Raw genomic sequence first — 16,666 nt, 5'->3', positions numbered from 1 at the left:
AAATTTAATTGAAGTGGTTTGTACTGAACTTATGTATCTATTGAATGTGTGTTGTGCCCAACGTGTATTATATCGGATGTATGAAAATATAAAACTACTCTGTAGAAAAATTTGTGTAGATAATTGTTCTGTACCAAAATATTATGTACAACGATTTTTTTGCAGAATCATTCATGCGGGATGATTTCTGATGCGATTCTAAAATCCTTTTTGTAATAAAATGTTCTGTAGGAAAGTATTTCTGCAGAAACTAGTCTGCAGAACATATTCTGTAGAATATTTTCTCTGGAGAACTGATTTCTGTAAGACCGAACCGCATTCGTAGAAGGGACGTAATTTTCAGATCGCATGACTCTATGAACAGTTGACACGTCCTTCTCTTGCTACGCCGCCAAATCTGGTGGTACCTCTTTACGGGTGCTCCGGCCGCATCTCATAACATCAGTTTTTCGAATTGTACAATTTTTTCTACCGGGGGAACCCGCGTTTCAACGATCCTGAATAAAGTTGCTGGTTTCACAGATGCTTTATTTCTAGCGTCTGAAAACTTTCGCGTGTTTGCGCCGTTGTCTCAGCAGCTAACGTGTCGCGTGTTCATGAGCCGCCACCACAGCAACGTTGTTACAAGGACCCAGCAGCAGACCCATTTCGTATCCTTCTTTGCTGGAATGCTCCGTGAATCAGCATAAAACTTATCATCGCTGTCGATCTTGGTACATCAATTTACATACTGAACTAACAAGAAAAGACTGATCAAACCTAGATTATTCAGATATCATTCATTGAGTGTAATCCTTCGGACAAACAAAATCAAACATGGTGATGATCGAATGCGAAGTCCAGGATTCAGTAGTTACTTCTTATTTAGATAATAGATCAATAACTTTCAGAAATTTGCCATGTATGCCGCTGAAAAAAGTTCGAAGTATTTCGGTTTCAATCGGACTCGTATTTATTCCACATCCTTCGTGTACGGAATCTCACTTGTAAGTCAGTTGTTATAAACAACACGCTTCCACCGGCAAGTTTCGGTCATATTGTTACCAGCCTTGCTCGTATAATGATAAATTCTTTAAAACTGACATTTTTTCGAACCATCGACGATAAACTCTTTATTGCACGATGGAGTACTTCAACCGCGAGATGTACCATATGGTGCTGATGATGGGTGCATGCGACAACATTGCTGAGGGAGCAGCTCGTGCATACGCGGCCCGATTTCGTGGGAGACAACATCCAGACGCGAAAATTTTTAGGCACCTGGAACAGAGCCTCCTCGAAACCGGCACCTTCGTCCCGAACCGATCAGACGCAGGACGTCCAAGATCGAGACGTACGGTCTGATTTAAGGAACAAATTCTCGATGATGTGGCTAGGGCGCCGGGAAAAAGTACGAGGAGTTTGTGCAGTGGAGCGCGAAACGGATAAAACCATCTTCCATCGCGTTTTGAAACGCAATAACATACATCCCTTTCGTTGCCAAAAAGAGAAAGCGGTGCTCTCTTCAGTAAACGGTTTCTGTCGTTGTCCGAGTGAAAGAGAGGCGAATATGTACCCGAGCTTATGGGATATATCTCGAGCTGGTTGCGAATGGCTCTAATCCGGGCTGCTCTTGTAGCTTCGCGTTTAGCACGATGTTGCTCTGAATGGTGGAGGTTGCGCATGCGCATAACCCTTCTACATGATGATACTAGCTAAAGGCTGACTGTGACATTGCATCATTCAACTTTGGTTCTCACGCTGCGACGGACGGTGCACGTATTACAAATGTTTACATTCAGTAACGGCGCGACGTTATGCTTATCTTAAGCTGGCCTTTGGTGCTCGAATTAATATTTCGATTACGTTATATTCACCTTGCTCGCCGAAATGCGTCGCGGCTTCTAAATTACAATATTATTGTTATGTGATATTCTTTTCGAGCACCGAAGTGCGTCGCGGATCTTGGATTATAATATTATTGCTAAGTGGCATTTGAGTCCGAATATCCGTGGGACCGATTAATGCAAGTTATGAGAGAATGATTCTGGAATTTTACGGGCCTTATCCGTTTCTTGGTATAATATTATATTACTTACGCGTCAGCGTAAAATCAAAGGAATACGTTGAATTTCGGCGGTTCAAAGGTATGTTTTAATTATTCCTTGAGTTTAATAACCGTTCATAGAACTTCATAATTGTTGTCTGAATTATAGGCGCGATTATACTGTTATTTCCTGTCGCGGTTTCGTTCAATTTATAACTAGCACTTTACTTTTATTTATGTATATGTATATGTAATGAATATATATATATATGTATATTGTGACGTGGATTTTTCTTGCACCTCGGTCACTCGGAGAAAATGACCGAGAACTTACCGCGTGCACAAAAATTCGGCGTCCGCGCTGTATCCTGGACCTAAAACAATATCGCGAAATTGGTTGGGTGCCTGGCGTGAGCAACACGCCTCAAAATCGGTAATGCGATATACCGCGACCATATACTCGGTAGCTCAATACCGCGGAGAGGGGAGGGGTAAAGTTTTGGTAGAGAGAGAAACACGAAACATGTACGCCGACACGTTATCTTATGAAGCAATGATAAAATCAATCACTATATTTTCCACCAATCATTATACAAAAAAAAATAATAACAAAAAAAAATAATTCTTCCAACGTCGCGTCGCTCACCGCGACTCAAAATACAAGACGGGAAATAATAGAGCGTAATTCGCTATTCGCTATTCATACTCGATTACTTAGAGTTAACAAACAAAAAAAAATTAAGAATAATATACCAGAAAAGAAGGAAGAAAACGTGACTAAATCTAAACGACCGCTTATTCCTACTTGCGCTAGTCGCTACCTTACTAATAAACAAAATCTCCAAAACTGAAACTAAAATCTTACTCGGTGCGCTGGCCGCGACCGTTCTCTAATAACTACGGCGCTAATCGCCAACTTAACAATAAACTCCTCGACGAAAACTAAACCGAAAGCCGACCAACGCGCTAACCGGGATCGGTAATAGATCTAGAAAATTACTTATACCTACGGGCGTTAATCGCCGCTTTATTGCTAATTAATAATTCAGAAGCCCAAATGAAAAAAGGGGCTCGTCGCGCTACCTGCGACTGTCCTCTACAAAAAGAAAACCTTATTATCACGCACCCGAGCTCAACTTTCTCTGTGACGTCAGGATGCGGTTCGCGAGTTCGAACGCTCGCCTTTTGACGACTCGCGACCTACACGAGAAATTACACTTTATCGTACTGATTCAACGGGACCCCGTGTAACGGAATTTGGTTACACTCAAATTACTGTAGGCTTGCCGCGACTCAAACCCGGGACTCTACTCGACCTTCTCGGTCACTTAACAGTGGCTCTACGTTAGTACGCGCAACTCAGGCTACGGTCACCAAACTAAAGAATCGGCAAACGAATTTCGAGGATTTTTCGATACGCCAATTACGCACGGCTATCCTCTCTCGGACCAGCCCTCACTTAATTACCCTCGAAATTCGATCACAAGGATATCCGCAACGCCTACAGCTCCACATCCAGTGCACAAAGGGTCCTACTCCCTCGTGGTTGTGGCTGGCCATTGTCCCTCGCAACTCAACAATATCAACCCAAAACTCAAATTCACTGCGACTTCTGACCGCTCACACCGCCCTACTCAATCGCCAGAACTAGAGTGGTTTCAAAAACCTACGACCTGCCGCAACACGGATCTCGATACGCCATCCCATACGTGACCTCAGTAGATAGGATATGAGAGTTCTAGACCAAAAACCGATTTTGCCGTCTGACGAGCAGCCATTCTGATAGCGGTCATTTTGATTTTTTCTTAGCCGGACGAGCAGCTATTTTGATTTTTGACTAGCCGGATGAGCAGCCATTTTGATTTTTGCTGAGTCGGATGAGCAGCCATTTTGATTTTTATCGTCAGGCAGTTTGATGATGTGATTTATTGCTTGGCCGGATGAATAGCCATTTTGATTTTTCACCGTCACTCGTAAACTTTCACGCTAATAGTTTGCCCCCAGGGTGAAAAATAATATTTTCGACATACCATTTTGATTTTTCACCGTTGCCCGTAAACTTCCCCGCTAATAGTTTACGACCAGGGCGAAAAATAATATTTTCCACATACTTCGAATACATTCTTTTGTGTTAATTGACCGGATGGCTACACCGCAATTAGATAGGCTGGGGATGTTGATGATGATTCGTCAACTTTCACTTTCAAGAATTTATTAGGGGGAAAGTGTGGTTGGTTGGTATATAAATCGCGAGCTCATTCAACACGTTATATTGTTCTCAAAGTTTTCCCATTGCGAACTTCAGTATCCATAGTACGTCAAATTTATAAAATCTACATTGAACGTGATGGATCTAAATAAAATCAACCTCGTCTGTCGCCTGGAAACGCTACCCACTAAGAGAATGTCAGATCTGGAGGTTGGGGAAGAGTAGAGCGTGACGGGGGAAAGACGTGTAAATACTAAGTACGGCACGAGTATTCTTCTCGCGCTAAATGAGCAATTCGAAATATGTTTACCCCCCCCCGAATCGTAAGTCTCATGGAAAATGATGTGGTGCAATTCAACGGGATGCAGAAGACGATAATCGAGGGCATTCTACGAATGAAATATCAAGGTGGCGAATACAACAAATTTGAATGTTTGTGTGACAGATGAGCAATTTGAGCGTAACAGAAAGCGCTGTTCCAACTTGCAATATGGAGATGATCATGGACATTCAAAGTTTCGTTGGCCCCGACAATAAATTTATACTCAAGGAACTTTGCATCATAAACATAAACTCATCGGGTTTGAGCCGCATTCTCTTCAAACCGCCGTACGCTTGGGCGGATCTACCAGCTGAACACAAAGCTACTAACGCTTGGCTAGCACGCAATTTTCACGGAATACCCTGGAATGCGGGAATCGAACCTTATGCTGAGGTGCAGAAAATTGTAACAAAGGCTGTTAAATATGCATGCTATGTACATGTCAAAGGTGAGAAGAAGAAACGGTGGCTGACGAAGATCCTTGATGGGGCAAAACAAGTAGGTAATAATCATGGAAGATTTACACATTTCACCACCATCATTGGAAAAACTGAAACATATGGAAGAGGCGGGTTGGTGCTGTGATTATCATGGAAACACTTCAACGGGATACAACTGCGCCTTCGAAAATGTTCAGCATTTGAAGAAGTGGTATGTCAAGGAGTGCACGGGGTCTCTCGCGAAATCGTTCTGTCTTTTCGACAAAACAGAAAAAATGTAAATATCATGCGTACAAAAAATATTAATAGAATTTATTGTTGTTATATATATTTCGAATTATAGTTACACCTAATTTTAAGTAATATAATTTATTGAAATAAATGTAAAATGAATATATACATATATATATAATGAATGTATTGTTGGAGGCAGCATCTATTAAAAGAAAAAAAAAATACTTATTAATCACAGTTTATTGATGGCATAATTAGCATTATTTCATAGCTTTGTCATACGGTACACCATAACCCTGAAGTTAAATTCTCAAATAGTTTAAAGAAAGGAATATTCCATTAATAGGTAGAAATTTTCTATTATTTTATTTATCATGTGGGTGGGGGTGGGTGAACTTTTCAAATAATAGCGGTTGGATGCTTTGAATAGATGTTTTTTATTTATCAACAATTAAATTCTATTTTCAGCTTATACATAATAATGGTGATAGATCAGCGTATTTTAAATGGAGCAAATAACCTTACACACATTTTCATTATTCACACAATAATAGTAATAATAATTAAACATACTATCTCAAAATTGACTTATACCAATTTTTTCACAGTACCACTAATCGGATTATATTCAACAATGCGATCACGCAAGATCATGCAGTAGGCAGAAGTGTGTGGGGGGAACGCAATGCTAGAGTCAAATTCCAATCGAATGTCCACAGGTCCAGTTTTCAATGTTTCGTTCTGCTTGGAGCAATCGATGGCGATAAGGGGGGCTCGGTCTATAAATTCACGCTTCGATAGCAAAGGCTTAGCTTCTTTGTTGTAGTAGGTCATTTGAAACCGAACATACATATCATAGAGAATGGCGTATTGATTATTGGATATATCAAGATTCATATTTCCGTAGGGATAGCATTGCCAGTTGAGGAAGAGTTTTACATCTCTGATCCGACAATGATCAAATACGCCAGCATTTTTCAGGGGCTCGTTTCTCCTTGCAGTTTGAAATCCTAGAATGACATATCTCGGCTTCTCAAGCTGCGTCGATGTCTTGACTGACCATATATGCCGCGTTGTTGACGGGAGCATCGGATACACGTACGTTTCCCAAGAACGAAAACTCATGGATATGGCCGGATCCTTGGCGATGTAGTTGAGTAGCTGGATTTTCGGTTTATCCACCAGTTTGATGTAGGGCAACAACCACTCGATTTTATTTAGGGTGATTTTAAAGTTTTCCGTGATCGAGGCCTGAATCACGGCATTCAAATCAGTGTTGGAACGTGTGAGAATTAACTCATGTTTAGCATTAACAACAACTCGGCAATAATCCTTGGCGAAGCCTAGCACATAATTCAACGGTAAAACAACATCGAAATTTCCAGCGGCATCGGTTAGTTCGTTATCCCCACTCAACCACCCAGTATTTTCCAGACTATATTGCTGGCCTGGACTCAAGGATACGTAACCCTTTATAGTGCTGGTGATGCCAACATTTTTATTCCGATCAATCTCTACACCGTTCAACTCATAGCGAACTTCCTCAAACAAATGGCAAACGGCCATATTGATCAATTTCGTAACCGTCACCGCAGCCACGCCATCATCCTTTGTGATTTTTCCATGAATGTGTAGAGAGCTTTTACTAGGCGGTAGACACAAGTCTTGATGTTGGACGACAATATGGATTTCATCGTTGTTCTGGAAGGTAGATTATGCAAACGGCTGATGAGCATGAATCTCAGAGTGCGCAATCGATTCGTCGAATACCACAGGTTTCTGTATTTCTATTATTTCTTCCATGGTAAGACACACGCGGGATACAGCGGACACGAATTATTATTTTCCAAAATTTCCACGTAATCGAAGACCCAGGCTCTGGAGGAACTGAACGTTCAGCGGTGTCAGTCTCGTGGGCGGTGTAAACGTTGTCAGAGGTGTCGGGCGATTGATGATTTGTGCCCATGACGTCTGACTTTTATAACTCTTACCCAACTTTCTTGTCTCAAACACGATCCCCATTATTTCAGTGTTTTCACGTGTAAACGCACAGTAATCGTTTCACCGCGAAAATTAATCAGTTCGTCGTCTTGATCAACTATTCTCAGCTGTAAATGCTGTATCGACAGTACGGCTATTGGTAGGTAAATGATGCTGACACGCACTTCGACAATCTTATATCCTGATGGAATCCTAAGCCCATTCCGAGTTTAGATTTAGCTTTCATGGTGTTGGTGACTCCCCAGGCTACCGCCTTTTCGCCCACACTAGCGTCCTTGGCCAAGACGCGATTCCACGCCTTCTCAGCGAGCGCTTTGTCGGCAAGATTTCTCGCTGCAATATCGCGATTCTTTGCGTATGCAATGTCGTGGTCTTTGCACGCAGCATCAAGCGGATTGATCCCCAAATCGCCACGAGCCAACCTCTTGGCTAATTTCGTTCCAGGTCCGCAGTACTGATACCCTGGTACGTGCGATTCAACTGGGAGATGGTTGATGATTTTATTTAACAAGCCACCACCGCGTTTCTTCCGTATGCACGTCCTCATAGTCAGGCAACAACTAACGTGACTTCTATAAAAAGGGTGAATTCCGTCATTTCAGTTCTCGTTGTCATGCTCACGAAGCATCATGAGACTTCAAGATCAGCCCGATAAACTACCTATCGAGAATTCCGATAAAATAGTTCGACGCGGAAAGGGGAAGATAGAAAAACGACATGGAAAATTGCTACCAAATACCGTGAGAGCAATTTTTGCGGGCCATCGAATTGTGATAAAACTAACGCTCTTCTCTCACTCATCACGCACGGCAATGGATTGCGATTCGAAAATGTCTACGTCTTTTCGAAACCTCTCATCCAGCCAAAGTATCAATTTTTGCAAAAGTTACTAGAACCCGTGCATGGTGTGGGTTATTTCCCGTTTCGTGAGAACGACGAGGTTGTAAAACCGGAAGATGCTCGCCCCAACTCTGTTATGATTTTCGACCATGTGGCCTGTGGAAAGCAACATAATATCAGAGCATACTTCAGCATGGGCAGGCATCGCGATATCGATAGCTTTTATCTAAGTCAAACGTATGCGCGCATTCCAAAACACCTAGTGCGCGACAATGCAAACTTATTGGTGCTATTTCGACAGGATGATATGAATCTGAAACACATCTACAACGATCATGTGAACACAGACATGACGTATCAGCAATTTAAAGACTTGTGCTCGGCATGCTGGAATGATGACAAATACAGTTTTACCGTAATTGACAAGGATAGCGAAATCAATGAGGGACGATATAGGAAGGGGTTTGACTGCTTTATAAGCATAAACTTACATAAACTTGCACAGTTTCATTGCAACAATCAGTCCGGCAACATGGAGAGTGCCAAGATTGGTAAACATAGCGATACATTGAGTGAAATATCGAAAGCATGCGATGTCATACATCGGAAGCACAAGATGCTCAAGTTGAACAAGGACACGACCGAACAAGTTGTGGGAGAGGTATTCAAGCCGTTAATAACGCCGTTGCGAGAATTGGTGGATACTTCAAAGCTGCAGCAGCAGCAGCAGCAGCATATTAAACTAGAAATTAAAACGGAACTACCGGATGTTACAATGAAAAAAGACGACGAAGAAAAAGATGGCGAGAGTACCGGGATGATGATGATGATAATGATGATGATCAGGATGAGGATATGGATGATGGGAATTTCATGGATGCAAATGATAAAACACTGAAGTTTGGTGAAATTTCTACTACAAGTACGCCGGTGATGAAAACAACGGATTCCATGGCGCGATATTTGAAAATGTTCAGCACAAGCAAAAACAGGGATTTGGATACCACATACGGTGTTCGAAAGTTGACAAACGGTATGATGATTGGTGATACGCCGATCAATTTCATTGATAATCTGGTCAATGTGGGAGATAAAAGTTATGAGAGAACACCAGGATTACTTGAATTTATGTTTAAAAAATCGCCCGATGCATCGGTTGTAAATGACGCGGACAAGAATAATTACATAAAAATTGTAACAACGACAAATGCGCATCGAAAACGTGACCAAGCCGATGGAAGTCTTCGAGATGATCTAAAAAGCGCAAAGTATAGAAATTTCATTGCAAAACACGTCGGCTCGCCGAAAAAATCAGGTAAAGGCTTACCCGACTATAAGATTGTGCGAAAGGATGGCCAAGATGTTGATTACGTCTACTAGGATGATCCGAATAAAATTGTAGATCGTCTCCGGCTGCTTATGGCGTCACAGGCTGCAGGCAATACCAGCCATTTCAACGAAATAGTTTCCATTATTGAGGAGTTGCGCGAGGCTGGAATCGTTTATTAGCGGCGGATGAACATGGAATCATCATTTGTTCAGTGACCGTTCAGCGATGTGTATAGACATATTTGGACGACACTCGGAGCGTGGTGGGGTTAAAAAATTTATTCGAGGGCCTCCGGGTGTTGGATTCAAAACCACCACCGATAACCACTACGATATAGACAGCAAACGATTGTGTAATATCGCCGATCCGCAGATGGAAAACGATACCGTTTTTATAAGAGTACTCAACCAAAGTGTACAGCGAGCGAATAATGTGCTCCAGAACGATATCGAGGAGGGAATTCATATCATTGAGGTGAAGATTGCAAATAATGCCGAAGAAATTCACGAGGTTATAAGATCCATGCTTGAAAGTATCAAAAGTTTAAGGAGCGATTTGAATTTGTTGCGGAAAACCGTTGAAGGCATGGCATGGTCGATAATTAAACTAAATGAAAAAGTCCCAACCATTCCAACGAAATAGTCGCCATCGTTGAAGAGTTGCGCGAGGCTGAAATCGTTTATTAGCGGCGTGTAAACATATAATCATCATTTGTTCAGTGACCGTCCAGTGATGAGCATAGACATATTCGGGCGACACTCGGAGTGTGGCGGGGGTAAAAAATTTATTCGAGGGCCTCCGGGTGTTGGATTCAAAACCACCAACGACAATCAGTATGATTTGGACGGTAAACGATTGTGTAACATAGCTGATCCGCAGCACTCCACCGATGCCGTTTCCCTAAAAGTTCTCAATACTGCTTTACAGTCTATGGCTGTGGATATTGTGGATACTTTTCGATGAAATTTTGAGAGTATCGCCCATAATCACAACGAGGAGTTGAAACAGTTACGCATAAATAACAAAATCGTAGAAAACACGTTGAGTCGCATCAAACATATTGGGGATCAAGCAACACCGGTGCTGGAACAAGCCCGCGGGAAATTGCTATCGATTGAGGAACCAGAGTGGTTGAGCGCCAATTCGAAAAATTGAAAGGTGAAGAGTGAAGAACAATGAAGGCTGAAATAGCTGCTGAACTTCACAGACAGGCTCGACGCAACTATCCGCGCCGATTCGTAGATGTACGCGGACTGGATGAGACCTGGCAAGCTGATATCGTCGATATGACCGCATACAGCCCGCACAACAAGGGATACTAATACCTACTAACAATCATTGATATATTTTCCAAGTACGCCTGAGCGGTACCGATTAAGTCCAAGAGTGGAAAAGATGTTACTGCTGCCATGAAATCTGTACTGACCCAGAGCCGTATACCTACACATCTACACTTTAATCGAGGCAATGAATTTTACAACAGCGAATTCAAAGCCCTCGTGAAGCATCACAATATCAATATGTATTCGACATTGAGCAACTTGAAGGCGTCGATATGCGAACGTTTTAATCGAACATTGAAAAATCAAATGTGGAAGCGGTTCACTCTCCAAGGATTGTACGAGTGGATTATTATTTTGGCTGATTTAATGAAGTCCTACAACAACACCGGACATCGCACGATTTGAATGAAACCAGTAGATGTTAGCACGGAGAATGGAAAACAGCTGTATCGTAGCGTGTACAAGCCTCGGCAAATCAAACGAAGTGATCGGGCGCGGAAATTCAGTGTGAACGATCGAGTTCGAATCTGCAAGTACACGAATGTTTTCGAAAAAGGCTATACACCCAATTGAACGACTGAAATATTCACCGTGAGTGAGGTGAAAAATACCAATCCACCGACATACAAACTTACCAATTATCAAGATCATACCATCAAGGGAGGGCTTCTACGAGAAGGAGCTAGGTAAAGTAAAATACCCCGACGGCTATCTTGTGGTGAAAGTATTACGCAAACAGGGCAAACGGATCTACGTGAAGTGGTTGGGGTTGGATAGTTCGCTCAACAGCTGGATAAATAAAACAGACATGTAACATGATTTGTATGTATTTTCCGTATTACAATAAGAGATTGAAATATACAAATGTTTCTCCACTTATCTCCTTTGCATACACATGTGCCATACTCTATACTATAAAAACAATGATAATAAAAATAATATTAATATCAACGACAAAGACAACGACAACGACAACGACTACGACAACGTCAACAACAACTGCAGCAGCAGCAACAACAAGCAGCAGCAAAAATAAGAAGCAGCAACAGCAAGAACAAGCAGCAGCAACGAAAAGAAGCAGCAGAAACAAGCAGCAGCGACAACAAGCAGCAACAACAAGCAGCAGCAACAACAAGCAGCGGAAACAACAAGCAGCGGCAACAACAAGCAGCGGCAACAACAAACAGCGGCAACAACAAGCAGCGGCAACAACAAGCAGCGCCAATAGCAAGCAGCAGCAACAACAAGCGGCCGCAACAACAAGCAGCGGCGACAGAAAGCAGCAGCAAGAATAAGAAGCAGCAACAGCGACATCAAGCAGCAGCAACAAAAAGCAGCAAAAAAAGGAAGCATCAGCAGCAGCGACAACAAGCAGCTGCGTCAACAAGCAGCGGCAACAACCAGCAGCCGCAACAACAAGCAGCGGCGACAACAAGTAATGACAACAACAAGCGGCGGCAACAACAAGCAGCAGCGACAACAAACAGCGGGCACAACAAGCAGCGGCAACAACAAGCAGCAGCAACAACGAGCAGCGGCAACAACAAGCAGCGGCGACAACAAGCAGCAGGAACAACAAGCAGCAGCGATGTCAAGCAGCAGCATGAACAGCAAGCAGCTGCAGCAGCAACGAGAAGCAAAAGCAACGACAAGCAGCAGCAACATCAAGCACCAGCAACAACAAGCAGCAGCAACAACACGCATCACCAACAACAAGCAGCAGCAGCAACAACAAGCAGCAGCAGAGGCAGAAAGCAGCTGCAGCAGCAACAAAAAGCAAAAGCAACAACAAGCAGCAGCAACACCAAGCAGCAGCGACAACAAGCAGCAGCAACAACAAGCTGCAGCAAAAACAAGCAAAAGCGACGACAAGCAGCAGCAACAACGAGCAGCAGCAACTACAGGCAAAAGCAACAACAAGCGAAAGCAACAACAAGCAGCAGCAACAACAAGCAGAAGCGACAACAAGCAGCAGCCACAACAGGCAGAAGCAACAACAAGCAGCAGTTACAACAAGCAACAGCAACAACAAGCAGCAGCAACGACAAACAGCGGCAATAACAAGCAGCAAAAACAACAAGCAGCAGCAAAAAAGAGCAAAAGCTACAACAAGCCGCAGCAACAACAAGCAAGAGCAACAACAAGCAGCAGCAACAACAAGCAGCAGCAACAACAGGCAAACGCAACAACAAGCAAAAGCAACAACAAGCAGCTGCAACAACAAACAAAAGCGACAACAAGCATGAGCAACAACAAGCAGTAGCAATAACAAGTAAAAGCGACAACAAGCAGCAGCCACAACAAGCAAAAGCAACAAGAAGGAGCAGCAACGACGAGCAGCAGCAGCAACAAACAGCGACAACAACAAGCAGCGGCAACAACAAGCAGCAGCAAAAAAAAAAAAAACAACAACAAGCAGCAGCAACAACAAGCAAAAGCAACGACAAGCAGCAGCAACAACGAGCAGCAGCAACTACAGGCAAAAGCAACAACAAGCGAAAGCAACAACAAGCAGCAGCAACAACAAGCAGAAGCAACAACAAGCAGCAGTCACAACGAGCAGAAGCAACAACAAGCAGCAGTTACAACATGCAACAGCAACAACAAGCAGCAGCAACAACAAACAGCGACAATAACAAGCAGCGAAAACAACAAGCAGCAGCAAAAAAGAGCAAAAGGAACAACAAGCCGCAGCAACAACAAGCAAGAGCAACAACAAGCAGCAGCAACAACAAGCTGCAGCAAAAACAAGCAGCAGCAACGACGAGCAGCAGCAGCAACAAACAGCGACAACAACAAGCAGCGGCAACAACAAGCAGCAGCAAAAAAAAAAAAAAACAACAACAAGTAGCAGCAACAACAAGCAAAAGCGACGACAAGCAGCAGCAACAACGAGCAGCAGCAACTACAGGCAAAAGCAACAACAAGCGAAAGCAACAACAAGCAGCAGCAACAACAAGCAGAAGCGACAACAAGCAGCAGCCACAACAAGCAGAAGCAACAACAAGCAGCAGTTACAACAAGCAACAGCAACAACAAGCAGCAGCAACGACAAACAGCGGCAATAACAAGCAGCAAAAACAACAAGCAGCAGCAAAAAAGAGCAAAAGCTACAACAAGCCGCAGCAACAACAAGCAAGAGCAACAACAAGCAGCAGCAACAACAAGCAGCAGCAACAACAGGCACACGCAACAACAAGCAAAAGCAACAACAAGCAGCTGCAACAACAAACAAAAGCGACAACAAGCATGAGCAACAACAAGCAGTAGCAATAACAAGTAAAAGCGACAACAAGCAGCAGCCACAACAAGCAAAAGCAACACGAAGGAGCAGCTACAACTAGCAGCTGCAGCAGCAACAAAAAGCGAAAGCAACAACAAGCAGTGGCAACAACATGCAGCGGCAACAACAAGCAGCTGCAGCAGCAACAAAAAGCGAAGGCAACGACAAGCAGCAGCAGCAACAACAAGCGACAGCAAAATGAAGCAAAAGCAACAACAAGCAGCAGCAACAACAGCCAAAAGCAGCAACAAGCAAAGGCATCAACAAGCAGCAGCAACAACAAGCCGCTAAAGCAGCAACAGAAAGCCAAAGCAACAACAAGCAGCAGCAACAACAAGCAAAAGCAACAACAAGCGGCAGCAACAACAAGCAGTAGCAACAACAAGCAGCAGCGGCGAAAAGCATCCGCGACAACAAGCAGCTGCAGCAGCAACAACAAGCAGCAGCAACAACAAGCAAAAATAACAACAAGCAGCAGCAACAACAAGCAGCAGCGACAACAAGCAGCAGCTGTAACAACAAGCAACGTCAACAACAAGCAGTAGCAGCAAAAAGCAGCGGCAACAACAAGCAGCTGCAGCAGCGACAAAAAGCAGAAGCATCAACAAGCAGCAGCAACAACAAGCAGCAGCAGAGGCAGCAAGCAGCTGCAGCAGCAACAAAAAGCAAAAGCAACAACAAGCAGCCGAAACAACAAGCGAAAGCAATGACGAGCAGCAGCAACAACAAGCAGCAACAACAACAGGCAAAAGCAACGAAAAGCAAAAGCGACAACAAGCAGCAGCAACAACAAGCAGCGGCAACAAAAGGTAGCAGCATTAAGAAGCAGCAGCAACAACAAGCAGCAGCAACAACAAGCTGCGAAAACAACAAGCAGCGGCAACAACAAGCAGCGGCAACAACAAGCAGCGGCAACAAAAGGTAGCAGCATTAAGAAGCAGCAGCAACAACAAGCAGCAGCAACTACAAGCAGCAGCGACAACAAGCGGCGGCAACAACAAGCAGTGTCAACAACAAGCAGCGGCGACAACAAGTAATGACAACAACAAGCGGCGGCAACAACAAGCAGCAGCGACAACAAACAGCGGGCACAACAAGCAGCGGCAACAACAAGCAGCAGCAACAACAAGCAGCGGCAACAACAAGCAGCTGCAGCAGCGACAAAAAGCAGAAGCATCAACAAGCAGCAGCAACAACAAGCAGCAGCAGAGGCAGCAAGCAGCTGCAGCAGCAACAAAAAGCGAAATCAACAACAAGCAGCAGCAACATCAAGCAGCAGCGCCGACGAGCAGCAGCAACAACAAGCAGCAGTCACAACAAGCAGCAGCAACAACAAGCAGCAGCAACAACAGGCAGAAGCAACAACAAGAAGCAGCAACAACAAGCAGCAGCAACGACAGGCAAAAGCAAAAACAAGCAAAAGCAACAACAAGCGGCAGCAACAACAAGCAGTAGCAACAACAAGCAGCAGCGGCGAAAAGCATCCGCGACAACAAGCAGCTGCAGCAGCAACAACAAGCAGCAGCAAAAACAAGCAGCAGCAACACCGAGCAGCAGCGACAACAAGCAGCAGCAACAACAAGCTGCAGCAAAAACAAGCAGCAGCAACGACGAGCAGCAGCAGCAACAAACAGCGACAACAACAAGCAGCGGCAACAACAAGCATCAGCAAAAAAAAAAAACAACAACAACAAGCAGCAGCAACAACAAGCAAAAGCAACGACAAGCAGCAGCAACAACGAGCAGCAGCAACTACAGGCAAAAGCAACAACAAGCGAAAGCAACAACAAGCAGCAGCAACAACAAGCAAAAGCAACAACAAGCAGCAGTCACAACAAGCAGAAGCAACAACAAGCAGCAGTTACAACATGCAACAGCAACAACAAGCAGCAGTTACAACATGCAACAGCAACAACAAGCAGCAGCAACAACAAACAGCGACAATAACAAGCAGCGAAAACAACAAGCAGCAGCAAAAAAGAGCAAAAGCAACAACAAGCCGCAGCAACAACAAGCAAGAGCAACAACAAGCAGCAGCAACAACAAGCAGCAGCAACAACAGGCAAACGCAACAACTAGCAAAAGCAACAACAAGCAGCTGCAACAACAAGCAAAAGCGACAACAAGCATGAGCAACAACAAGCAGTAGCAATAACAAGTGAAAGCGACAACAAGCAGCAGCCACAACAAGCAAAAGCAACAAAAAGCAGCAGCAACACTAAGCATCAGCAACAACAAGTGGCAGCAGCAAAAAGCATCGGCGACAACAAGCAGCTGCAGCAGCAACAACGAGCAGTAGCAACAACAAGCAGCGGCAGCAAAAAGCAGCGGCAACTACGAGCAGCTGCAGCAGCGACAAAAAGCGAAGGCAACGACAAGCAGCAGCAGCAACAACAAGCGACAGCAAAATGAAGCAAAAGCAACAACAAGCAGCAGCAACAACAGCCAAAAGCAGCAACAAGCAAAGGCAACAACAAGCAGCAGCAACAGCAAGCCGCTAAAGCAGCAACAGAAAGCAAAAGCAACAACAAGCGGCAGCAAAAACAAGCAGCAGCAACGACGAGCAGCAGCAGCAACAAACAGCGACAACAACAAGCAGCGGCAACAACAAGCAGCAGCAAAAAAAAAAAAAAAAAAAACAACAAGCAGCAGCAACAACAAGCAAAGGCAACGACAAGCAGCAGCAACAACGAGCAGC

General features: G+C 43.9%; 1 protein-coding gene across 1 annotated transcript; it reads left to right on the top strand.

The window, feature by feature from the left end:
• The first annotated feature begins 7,861 nt into the window (after nt 1-7,861).
• On the top strand, nt 7,862-16,380 carry LOC124301154 (putative uncharacterized protein DDB_G0271606). Its single transcript, XM_046755882.1, has 16 exons — nt 7,862-7,972; nt 8,095-8,487; nt 8,578-8,733; nt 8,919-9,155; nt 11,691-12,222; nt 12,269-12,515; nt 12,642-12,813; nt 12,879-13,059; nt 13,217-13,490; nt 13,649-13,820; nt 14,004-14,295; nt 14,460-14,889; nt 15,102-15,278; nt 15,421-15,636; nt 15,811-15,940; nt 16,048-16,380. The coding sequence occupies exons 1-16, from the start codon at nt 7,862-7,864 to the stop codon at nt 16,378-16,380; spliced, it is 4,053 nt and encodes a 1,350-aa protein (XP_046611838.1).
• Nucleotides 16,381-16,666: the final 286 nt, after the last annotated feature.

This window comes from Neodiprion virginianus, chromosome 3, assembly GCF_021901495.1.
Source record: "Neodiprion virginianus isolate iyNeoVirg1 chromosome 3, iyNeoVirg1.1, whole genome shotgun sequence".
Taxonomy (NCBI): domain Eukaryota; kingdom Metazoa; phylum Arthropoda; class Insecta; order Hymenoptera; family Diprionidae; genus Neodiprion; species Neodiprion virginianus.
This window is presented reverse-complemented; position numbering and strand designations above follow the sequence as displayed.

Bases quoted from the DNA above. Each gene is read 5' to 3' on its own strand.
- LOC124301154 (XM_046755882.1), top strand. From the start codon at position 7,862: ATGAGACTTCAAGATCAGCCCGATAAACTACCTATCGAGAATTCCGAT. The intron at 7,973-8,094 runs GTGAGAGCAATT...CCTCTCATCCAG, and splicing joins GAAAATTGCTACCAAATACC to CCAAAGTATCAATTTTTGCA. The intron at 14,890-15,101 runs GTAGCAGCATTA...AACAACAAGCAG, and splicing joins ACAAGCAGCGGCAACAAAAG to CGGCAACAACAAGCAGCTGC.